Source organism: Buteo buteo, chromosome 1, assembly GCF_964188355.1.
Source record: "Buteo buteo chromosome 1, bButBut1.hap1.1, whole genome shotgun sequence".
Classification (NCBI taxonomy): Eukaryota; Metazoa; Chordata; class Aves; order Accipitriformes; family Accipitridae; genus Buteo; species Buteo buteo.
The window spans coordinates 49,503,491-49,515,986 of NC_134171.1; the positions used below are offsets into that span (position 1 = coordinate 49,503,491).

Below are 12,496 nucleotides of genomic sequence, written 5' to 3' on the forward strand. Positions count from 1 at the left end.
AGACAACTTCATTAGTGTTCCCTAAATTATCTCATTTATTTTTTTAAAAAATATGGAAACTTTTTTGTACAAAATGGAAATAAAATGCTTTCACTCTGAAGCTTTTCTATCTGTATAAATGTAAATTGATCAGTTAGCTATACAGTTAATGCAAACCAAGAGCAAGAGGAAGCAGGCTAAGTGCTATTTTCAACCAATTTGAACTTAAGTATCAGAATTCCTGCAGAGATATGAGCTGGAAGGATCAAACAATTTCAACAGAAGTACATGGTATTAGTAGCAAACAGCTTGCTAGAAGATGAAAACAAAGGGTGAGGGAGACACACCTTCAGTATACCTGTTTTCAGCCTAGCATAGTTTTAAAACTCAGTTCTTATGAGCATCTTTTAATTTAAGCATAACTATCACCATTTAGAGTAGACTTCAGCTTGTTCAAGAAAATTAATTTCAATATGGATTTTTTTCAATTTTCAATTTGAAAGTTAATGGGCTACAAGTTCAGCAAGAACAACCAATGAAAGTCAGGGCAATACCAGTTCTTAATCATCTGATGATCTGGTTCATCAACTCTTCATGGCTATGTGATTCCAGACCCCTGGTCCTAATGCAAAATGCCTATATGAAGTAACAGTGCTCAGGAGGTACATTTTTAGCATATACTGTTTTGAGAAACCAACAGGTTTGTTGATTTTCTCCACTTCTTTCTTCTCATCTGTTGATGGTTCTTGTTTCTTTCCTGTCTTCCATCTTTATTCTAAGTAGCTGACACAACTGCGTATATGATAATATATTTAAGAATTCAGAATAATAATCAGTTTTAATTGGTTTAGCTTGTTCCCATGATTTTCCCTTAGTTTCTTCCTTCCACGCAAGGAGCATGGTTTGCTACTGTTGTCATTTGGGGCCACTCCTGTATTCTCTGACAGGCAGTTGTCACCTACATTCAGATCTTTAAAATATATGAACTAACCCATACTGAAAATGTTAATCCACTGCTAGACATGGACAAACTGACAAACTGCTATCTTTTGTGTAAATTTTTATCATCTTTTCCTCCCTCTGAAGACATAGGAAATGTAGCCACAGATGATCATAATTAGCGTCTTGAAAGACACTAATTTTTACATCTAATTAGAAACAATTTAGAAGGACTTGTTTATCAAAGAAAGCACAGTTTAAAAGTGTGTTCTGTATGGTAATTCTATTTTTGCCTGGTAGACAGAATAAGAGGAGTAAGAATCCCATCGTTAAAAGGGTATAGATGAAATGGTACGGTTGGAATAAACACATATGGGAAAAAAAAACCCTTCAACAGTTCAAGAGCCCTGCTTAGAATTAAAAAACAATAAGGGCATTAATTATAGAAAGTTGTATTTCTCAGTTCAAATTATTAAAGAAAGCTTAATTTTCAAGAAGCCTCTTCAGAGTTCTCTCACTTTCTTTGTGCATATCCTCCATGGCAGTGTCGTCAAACATAAGTATTACTTTGAATCTTAAATCAGTAGTTATACAACTCATTTTATCATTAAATGCAATAAACTGGAAAAGTAATGCTTTTCCAAACTTGAAACCTCCCATATCAACAAGAGACTTACTGCCGGAATGTTTGCCATTTGTAGCTGGAGCAGCTTGATTAGGGACTTTTAAGGTTACCTGCTCTAAAAGCATGTCCTCCAGTGATACAGCAAGAACTCAGAAAATTCAGCTTATTTTCTTTGCTCACTCTACTTTTTAATTAAGATATATTTTAAGATCTAACAACTAAAGTATTTCTAGCAAAGCAGAAACTTACAAGTCAAAACACCTAAACATAACATCAGTTGTAGCTTACCTTATTTTCTTCCAAAAATTTCAATTTGATAGATACATCATTACGCATTTTATCATATTTCTCTTTATGCACTTGAAACAGTTGTTGTGATTGCTCAATCTTTGGCAGAGTATTTGCATCACGAGGGCCAAGATTCAGCTCTTCTAGGTCTGTTCGATAGGCATCATATTCAATCCTGAGAAGAAAGAGCACGAGGAAAAAAAATCTGAAGGCACAGTGTCTCAAACCAGACCTTACATATGGGGCCAAGTACAATAGAAGATGAACAAAACAGTCAAGTACAGAAAAAATAAAAAACCCAGGCAAGTTCCCCCCCCATTTATCAAGCAAAACCTCCCTTAAGTACATTGTATAAAGCCACCTCAACAAGTACCCTCCCTCTTCTGCTCCTGTCTCAACCACATGCACCCAACCCTTTGTTTTGCACTGGCTTCAGTGGTCAGAGCCTTTCCTGGGACATCTCAGCTTATTAACCCAGATAAAGCTAGTAATTTTTTTTCAGGTTATTCTTCTGCTGTTGCATCAGTTCAGTGAAGAGTTTGTGTTGAGAGCAAGAGAAGCACCAAGAGCAGGACATCCCCTTTAAGCAGATGTTTGAGCAATGGCTCACTTCTACCAAACTGTCCCAAGGCTTTTTCAGCATGCTCTAGGCTTCTCTGTATGCATTAATCAGAACAGTTTTATAGTTCTTTCACAAATAGTTTTGAGATAACTTGTCTGCCCTATGGAAAAACAGGCTGCAAAAAGATGATGCATTACTTATACTCTGCTGAGGGCCTATCTTTTTTTCTTACGGAAGTCAGACTCTCTGGATCAATACCACCACTGAAGGAGATAAGGGAAGAGAAAGACGGAAAGTTAAGACTAACAGCCAGGTAAGTATTTAAGCTAACTCTGCACTAAAAGTATATATCCTGCTTCTAGATAAGACAGATGAAAAGTTTTTTTGAATTTTATTCTTGTTCTCTCCAAAGGATTTACCCTGGATACTGCTAGCAAAAACAGAATTGATGTTATGCTATAGGCTCTTGCCTCCAGATACCTGACAACTTTTTAATTGAACCAGTTAATCTTCATACACCACTATTTATTAAAATAGTTATAAACCTCCTTGATATCCTTCCATATTAGACTATACCATTTTATTACGTGAATAGAGATGAACCAGTCATACCTTCTTTCTCATTTTAATGGCAAAAAATCAGAATGTCTTAAAAGTATTTTTTAATACAGAAGTAAGTTTGAATACTCAGTTTTGTCTTCAGAAACATTAACTTTTTTTTCCCCCCCAAGAAAGTTTATTTAAGTTAAGCTTTCTATTCATCAACACATAGCATTTAGGTGGGAAAAGCACCTACGGAATCTTCATAGTTTAAAGACTGTATCACTAAATTAATCTTCTGCTTTCCAGTGTTACACACAAGCCTACCAAGCACTGGATCCTTGCCAGATAAACTGTTTTTATGTTTTAAAACATTATTGCAAATGAGTGAGACAAATGTAATAATAACCTCTAACTTTCTTCTTCCTCCTCTTCTGCAGCATATGCTCCTTTGTTCACAGCCATCTAGCACTTGACCAAGTAAAGCAACAGACAATAACCAGAAATCAATCGAAGGCTGTGGGCAGCCCTGCCCAAAGTCTCACTCTTCCTTCCATACTTCTTTGTAGCTTTCAAATAATGGAACCTAGCACATCAGCACGTGATAGATGCCAATTTTAATGGAACAAACCAACCTATTTCTGGCTTTTTCAAATATGCTTTCTCACAGACACTACTAAAACTGGAAACAAATCAGGATTAAAAACTGGTTATAAAAAACTTTTCAGTTGGTATAGCTTCTCCAAAATAAAATACAACGTTTTCAGAGGCAAAAGGAGTAATATTCACAGGGCTCTTCCTGATTCTCATTGCCACTATGATTCAGGCTTTATTTAGAGAGTTTACGACTTAATTCCAAAAAGGAAACAAACCAATAGAGAGTTGACAGAAGAGGGGAACAGATGAATGCTGAATTGCAACTGGGGACAGGGAAGAAGAGGCACAGAAATAAATGTGACCTATTTTCACATTGCAAAATGATGGACTGGCTATGTAAGGAAAGAACCTCTGTAATTTATTTGCCTTATTGAAATGGCAAAATACTTGATTTCTTTAATGAACAGAAAGGGAAAGTAATGAAGGTATTTCAGGGGGGAATAACCATATATTGACAATGACTGGCAAGAACAATTGTAGCAGATTTATTTTGTGTAAGTTTTCAAGGAGACACCTGGAAAATGTGTGAACTGATTTTTTTTTCTTTTTAAATACTTTAGTGTCAAAAATAAAGCAATATGTTATATGTTCATATTAATTCTCCCTTTCATACCTTTTGAAAGTTTACCTAAATATCAAAACAATAACCTACTATTTTGCTTATAAATAAGCGTTAGAACAGAACAATTTAGAAAAAGGGGGGGAAAGAACTTCAAAACTCAAGTGGTTTGCAATTTTTGACCAAAAAAAAAAAAAAATCACAAAAAATTATATGCATAAGCTACAGCCTTTGGCAAATTAAAAGAAACATACTTTATCCTGTTAAGTGAAAGAAAGTCAGAATGGAACCAAGCATCGGAAAGGACCACAAGTCCAAACCCTGACAGGAAAAGGGAACCTAGCTTTAGAGTACTACGCTACATCCAGAAGTAACCTTCTCCAGGGCAGGAAACCCATTATCCACTGCTAGATGTTATTCACTCGCTAAGAAATTTCTTTTTTATTTTCCCCTTTCTGACCAAGCCTGCAACTTCTGCATAAAAATTGAAGTATGAATTGCACATATTGTGCATCAACAGAAACACAAGATTAAATATTTTTCAGTCAAAGAGATTATTTCACCTATTGCAACAAAGTTGGATAAAAGGGTTTATCTTGCACTGTCACGCTGCTTAGAAAGCCACCTTAATCTAGCATGCAGGAAAAGATCACTATAATTACACCTAAAGCTAACAAGTAAAATTAAGTCTACAACAGAACATTTACAAAACATTTGAAGATATGTGCAACAAGGCAGTTATCTGTAAATCCTAATTATATGAGAGTTGTGTTACAAGGTTTCTATCTGACAGGTTAGTCACTAAAATACAAGGACTAGGCTAATACAAAGTCTGTTTCCTGAAGATTAGTCTGTAATGAAAATAGCTAGACACAGAATAGCTACCTGGCACTTTCATACTGTTTCACAGTCAATAAAGTATCTTCAATTGTTTTATTCACCAATGTATTCACACTGGCAATAAAAAAGTTAATAGCCCCAAGAAGAGTTTCTCCATTTTTAGCTAGAAGTTTCTGTGTTTCTGCATTGTAGCCAAACTCCTCCTATAAACAAAGAGCAGAGAAAACAAAACTGTAGATTATTTAAAGTCATAACATTCATCAGCAACTATATAAAAAAATACAAACACACAGATGTGGCAGTTCTTTCACTTCTGTTTGGGTATGGTTATGATTAAACAGATAAGATTTCAATAAAATATTAAGTTCACAGTTTTTTATGAAATCTCTCTAACATCAGTAAACCATAGTTCACAATTTTGTTACCAGGCGTGATGTTAAATCCTATTTTATAACATGATTTTTCTGCACTCAGAAGTCTTGAATGTTAATTAGAAGTAAGCACTAATGTAATCTTTACATTGTCATTAAGCAGGGTTTTAATCCAGCATCTCTCATGTGGTTGTCTAGGTAATGCTTTAATACCAACAGAGACACCACTACATTAAATACAGTAATATAACTAAATTCACAAGGGCACACAGCATTAATTAGCTATTAAGTTTTATTCTTACATTCTGGAAAAGAGAACTGCAGAAAACCCTAACATCTATCACAGTTTAACAGGCTGTAAATAATTGAAGAGCAGAGCATTATAATGGATAGCAAATAAAAATTATGATGTAGCTCAGCCATAAATTTTAAAGGGACAAGGGCAAAATTATTTCCAAGGCATTTCAGTCACATTTGGATATATGGTTGTTCATGTCTTTTTGTTAACAGCAGTGTAAGCCCTGATCAAGGCTGCAAAGATTTTCCTAATGCATGGATGCCAAACGAGTCCAATTATTATATTTATGTCATCCATATGGCATCTTCATATTCTGCAGATGGGACTTCTCACAAAAGAGTGCAATCTCTGGTTGTAATGGCTGTAAAACACACTAGGTTCATATTTGGAACTTGGTCTTTTTAGGCTTGCACACTGCCAACAATTGACTCAGAAGTGCTGTATTCTCCCAGTTTCCTTTCATCTGTCTAGAACACAAACAGCAAAGCCAAATGATATTTCATGTTAACATTAACAACTTCATGAGGGTAAGGGTGATGGGCAATGGTAAGGGAAGAATCCTCTAGAAAAGGAGGTGCAGTGGAAGTGAGCAATTTGAAGAAGAAAAAAAGAGAACTTAGGGCAAGTTTTCATGAGCTAAGCCCTGTAAACACTATGAAAGATCTGTCACCTTTGCTTTGCACAGCTGCTTGGGTGGCAAAAAGCAGTCAGCCAAATCACTACAGATCTTGCTGAAACAAACAAACAAAAAAAATAGTCTTTTTCAGCAGGTTTTGCTCTAACATTGCCAGATACACAGTAACACAAGCACTAACAGGTGGAAGAAATAGAGTATACAGGCAGAGACAACAGCAGTGGGACTGCCCCTTTCAGCAGTGTTTGGTCCCATCTCTTTTCCCTCCTGCAGCAAGACTGCAACTAGTTTTCCAGCTGGTCCTCTGACCCAGATCATCACAGACCCAAACGAGCAACACTACCAATTCAAAAAAAGGGGGGTAAGAAGGATGGGACTGCAGTGGCCTGCAGTACTAAGAAACATGCTAGCCACCAAAACTATCCTCCTACTGGTTTGTACAGTTTCATACAAAAGCTTTGGAGTTTTGTCCATGACCTCTGCAGATACCGCTTACAAAACAGACAGGAAATCCTTTCTGTATCAAGAGTTTACACTCAGTTCATGCTCTACGCACAGGTCAATTAAAATTGGAATTAATCTCTCTGTGTAACTGCAGGCGCATGAGCATGGAACCAGGAGATCTCTTTGCATCCAAAAGAGAAACAGAAGAACATTCGCATTAAGTAATACCTCTGCAGATAACACATCAGGATCTCATGTTGTTATCATGTATAAAATAAGAAATACTACCTTAAGAAGTGGTGTGGGGTTTGCTTTTGTTTGTTTCAGGGTTTTTGTTGGGGTTTTGTGGGGTTTTTTGGTTTTTTGTTTGTTTTTTTTTTAGACTTATATCCTGTTATCATGTTAAATGTTAAAGACTACCTGTTCAGAAATTTTACTTTTAGTCTTGCACAAGTTTTAGAGGCAACAATGCTATCCAAGCATCCAGGAAGAACAGGCCAGGCTACAGATGGTAATACAGTACAGGTTAAACAAAGGGGAAACACAAAGAGGAAAGAGACAAACATCAGGCAAGTCTCCAAGAGGCAAGGTTAGATAACTTTTATTACAGCAGCAGAAACCTTTATTTGATTTTCATCAACAGCCCCATTCAATAATCTACACAAGAGATGAATGACTGAAACAAATTCCAAGACCAGTACAAGATGCTGAAAGAACCTGGAAGGACAGTATTCCCATTAGAAGTTACAAGCTATTCATGGAAAAACCCCGCATTCATTAAACAAGAGCATGATGCCAGATTTAATCCAAGTTTCAGAAGAAACATCCTGCTTCAGCACATACGTCATAACAATCACTAAGTTCTGCCACAAACCACACGCCCGTATTTGTGTCAAGAGTAAACTGATTATTAAAAACTTCTTCTTTTAGCAGATTATTTAATTTCTTAGCTGCTAGTAGTGCTCTACTTTCATAGATTTTCATCTGTCAGACTGTAATATTAAAAACTCCTGTACTCCAGTGCAGGACTCTCCATTTTTTTTCAGCTAGCTATCAGTTAAGTAAGGTTCCTCTGTGCAAGCATGAACTCCACCTCCGCCCTCAATGGGAATAGACAATCATGAAAAGGGAAAAACAGACAGAGGTTTTAAGTTTAATAACCACAAAGATAATTTGGGCTGTTTCAGCAGCTATGTTTTAGGGAATCACTGAGCCCCTTAATGCTGCTCTTCCAAAGGATCAGTAGCAGTATCAAATTGCTTTAACTTCGGAAGTACAGAACAATCAATGTAGAAGCGAGGCAGCTACTATGTTTCGTATGCAACATCTACCTTCTGTCTCTTTACAGCAGACAGTTTTATTATCGGCAACAAGAAGTGCCAGTGTTACATAAACTTCTAAACCAAGGAATCATAACAACCCCAATGCAGATATCTAAAGATTGCCTCTCTTGCTCAGAAACTCCAAACAACATAAGAATATGGCTTAGTCCTATTAGTAGCAAAATTCTGATTAAAAAAGGACTTTGAGATGAAATCTCAATGCTTAAATATGCTACCGAAAAATAATTTACTGACATTCAATGTGCACAAGTGAAGTAACGTGCTCTACTCTACTTACTCCCAGGCATATTCCCCAAAGACATCCTGTAATCGAAATTACGTAACACTCTGGAACGCTTTGATGACATTTCATTAGAAGCAAAAATTAATAGTAAAATGCATTTTCTATACAAAGGAAAGTTGTCAGTTCTTGAGTCCAACCATCAACTAAAGGCAAACATTTAAGAAACAATAATGAACTACAGTAATTTCAATAATTTCCTATAGTTTTAAGTGAATTACATAAGCTTTTAACATAAAGAGCATGTAATATATTTTTAACTACAATGTTTAGTAAAGTAGCTGCTAACTACTATATACCCTGCACGAGTCAATTAGGCTTATCTTCATCTCTGCCATTTTATTTTTTAACACTATAAAAGTCTTACATGAAGTTCCAATGATTTCAAACTCAGGTCAGCAAATGCATCTCCAAGTTGCCTTTGGGTATGTACCATCTGGAAAAGTTGTGTGGACAGTGTCTGTGCCAGTCTCAAGATATTTTCATATTTTTTTTTGTTATCTCTCAATATGTCTATTTGAGCTTCTAGTTCCAGATCTACTGTTCTTGAGCCACGACCCAATTTTTCAGAGATGATCTGACGTGTACACTGGGGAAAAAAAATTTAAAGAATCAAGTATATTCAAGACAACACAGCATACACCCATTTTCAGCTTCAAGGGATGTATAATTACACACAATTCTTTCACAATCACCCCTCCCAATATAAGTTTGCACAACAAACTGAAAAAACAACACACTCTTTAGAAGTTTATCTGGACTCAGCAAGAACAGTTGGACAAGTCTCAACTCCTACTAAGATGAATATTCAAGTTAACAAATCAAGAGCATAACTAATTGTTTCTCAAGTAAAAGAGCACTTATCTCTTTTTAGGTTTGGTGAATATCATTAAGTTAAAAGAAGCAATTTAGCCCACTGCATTAAAGTCAGTTAATGGGAGTATTACTAGTTCTGCATAAAAATATCTATTTAGTGATCTTTTGGACTTTGTCTATCAACCATCTAATTCCAGATCACCCATGGTATGCTTTCCAAAAATGTTATTTTTGGAGGGTTTTTTGGGGGAGAGGTAAGGAGGTGGTGGTTTTCAGCATGTTTTTTAAAGCTGACTGGGAAACTGGGAACTCCTACTGAGAAATATGTAAAATTATTAAAATGCATTTCTCATTATTTACAAATCTATAAAATGGAGCTGATTGTCTCAGAAAGACTTAGTATTTCTTCTCTGTCACAAGTCAAATTCTTAACAGATTTGCAGTTCATTAACACAGTGAGCAGACAACATGCTCTTACAAGGCTGTAGACACTTTCACCCAGCCAATGGCTGTGACAGCTCAGGCTGCTACCACATTCCACTTATCTTCCAGAGATTTGAGCCCAACTTGGCAGTGAGCCTCCCAAGATGCACACTGGGGTTTCCCTCGACAGAGACATAGGAGAAGCCATTTGCAAAGCACATGTGTAGCAAAGCCATACAATTTCTCTATGGAAAGCAGAAATTATTTACTGTTATGGCAAGTTACTTGAAGTTAATCTGTGGTCCCAAGAGGTGAAGAGATAACCAAGTTACACATATGAAGAGTTACTGCTAGAAATCAAATTACAAGGAAATTAAGTTAGTAGTCAAGGCCACAACTACTCTGAAGGGACTTAAGTGCAAAGCTGCTATTTTGTTAGGTGAAATAATGCCCAAGCCGATCTTACACCACATTCCGCAAATACATTACAGCACTGGATTTCCTGGGGTTTCTAAATTCAAGGACTTTAGTTTAATCCAGTCTTTACTTACATCCAAAGGAGATACACATTTAACCTGCTAGAACTTTTATGTCCTTTCTAAATTTAATAGACAAACAGAGGAAAGACTCAAGAATCATCAAGCTGAATGAGCTGGTCATAACTCATAAGCTTTAGATTGGGAAGTACAGACTATTTGGGCTACTTCATTAGATTCAACCAATTAACAAGAGGGAGCACAGCTAATCTAGGAGACATTTGTCTGTCAAGAATCAGAAATCTGGGAGAGCATAACACATCATATCAACACAGAATACAACTTTACAGTCTGCAACAGAAAATGCAAAATACAGCTTAGCAATGAGTATGGTCAGAGCATAAATAACCATTTCACTAGGAACTATGGAATGGGTAGGCAAATTTTGGCTACTTTTCAAAAAAAGTTGAGACACACACACCCTTCTATGGATGGAAATGCAAGAGAAAAATCTGAATCACGGAAGGCAAAACTTGGAAGCAATAATAAATTAAAGGAAGGAATTATTTTCAACCAAGGAGTATTTGCTTCAGAAGTTACAGTAAAACACCTAAAAAACCCCAGCAGCCACAAGTAAGGAAAAACTAGTAATTGGAAAGACTTAAACTGCACACTTTGTTAAACTGAGATGTAGCTAAAGATAAAGTTGAACACTGAGACTGAACAAGAATAATTGAGAAAGAAGATGCACCTATCTATTTTGATTTACTCTGGTTCTGAAGAGACTAGTACAGGCACAAAAGTTGCTGTATATTCTCACTAGCAAATGGAGAAAATTCCATATATTAATTCCATTTTGCTTTGTTCTAAAAGAGTATCTATAAAAGAACACTGTCCTGAATAAGACCATGCTCCTCAAAAAGAAGTCACGCAAGGCAAAGTTTAACAAAAACAACTCTCTCAAAGAAATAACTCCACCAAAATACATTTAAGCGAAATATATTTTAAATTGCATATGTTAAAAGATTAACAGAGACATTACTGGACATGCCTCAAACAGATGTTCCACTATTAGCTCAGTATTAAAGAGAGGCTTGTAAAACAGGCATATAGGGTTTTTTTTCCCCTCAAAGTTTAAGAAGTTTTACGAAAAACAAAAAGATAAGCTTTTTATTGGAATTGCTGAAAGTCAGGAAGCGTCACAACTTTCTTGTACCTATGTCTTTTTGCTAAACTGAAAACACCTTTCTCATCCAAAGGGGGAGGGAGGGGAAGGGGAAAGAACAGAAAAAGCTCTTGCCACTTGATTATGGAAAGAAGGGCAATTTCTTTTGATGCTAAGTCATGATTCCTAGGGAGCATAAGATTGGAAAGAGTGAAGAGGGACAGTAGTTGCAAAGGCAACAGAATAATCTTATCAAGTTATAAATTATGGGAAAAAGTAAATACAGTCTACAAAACTTCATGGTTAGGCTAAACAGAAGAGCAGCTTTAACCTCCTGTGATTTTCAGTTGGAAACAGTTTCTTGAAACAGAAATAAGTGGGAGATAATAAAATAATTGTCTCATTCACAGAAATGCATATAGGACAAAATGAAAGGTAGTCAAAATATATGAAGGCATACTTAATCATCTCTTCACAGATGGGTATGACTTCTGAACATATCCAATTTAGATTTCACAACTCCTGATACAGACACCATGAGGAACTACTCGTGTCAGATTCCTAAAGAACTTCCTAACAGCAAGTTTCACCACTAACTCCACTTGCAGATTAACGTCTGGTACATTGAATAGCACAGATTTCAGCTCAGAGGGGTTCAGCTGCTGACTTCCCTCCACTAACCATTTACTCTTGCCCTGTATTTCTGCATCTTCTAACCTCTGATCAGTTAGCTATTATGAGATAAGGAACAAACTTCTTCCCGTGACCTTCCTAATGGGAACCAAAGCAAGCCAGTATGTCTACAAAGTGAAATACTGTCCTTAATCAAATTAAATATGCTTTTTTGCATGTAGCCTACATATAAAGTGTTTTCAAATGTATGGCATCTCCAGGGACATTTGCATAATGCTCCCTCAACTCAGAATCAGTTCATAAGCTCTCTCTGAACAATCCTATTCCTCAAAAAAAGCTGTACAAGAAGTCAGTGTGAGACTCTAGAAAGATCATAACTGACCTATCTCCTTAAGACATATTTGGGAAACAACTTCAAGCTTATAGATTTCAAGCAAACAGATTCATTTAAGTTCTCTGAAAGTGCTAGTCTTTGTTTGCTATGCCATAACTGGTGAGATTCTGGATTTCAGGGAGGGGAAGGTTTAAGCCAAGAAAGAAGTCTAAAATTCCAGACTTTGCAAAGACTACTGCCAAAGAAATAATGTTCTAAACAAGGATCTGAGACCACTTTTCCATGCATTT

General features: G+C 36.2%; 1 protein-coding gene across 5 annotated transcripts in view; it reads right to left on the bottom strand.

Moving 5' to 3' along the window:
• ARFIP1 (ARF interacting protein 1) overlaps positions 1-12,496 on the bottom strand; it is a 45,031-nt gene that overhangs the window by 8,089 nt on the left and 24,446 nt on the right. For all 5 annotated transcript variants that reach the window (XM_075029710.1, XM_075029693.1, XM_075029716.1 and 2 more), the window contains 3 exons: positions 8,727-8,948; positions 5,035-5,192; positions 1,832-2,006 (listed from right to left, as the gene is read on the bottom strand). In XM_075029710.1, coding sequence (XP_074885811.1) covers positions 1,832-2,006; positions 5,035-5,192; positions 8,727-8,948 — 555 coding nt within the window. The remainder of the gene's footprint in view (positions 1-1,831; positions 2,007-5,034; positions 5,193-8,726; positions 8,949-12,496) is intronic.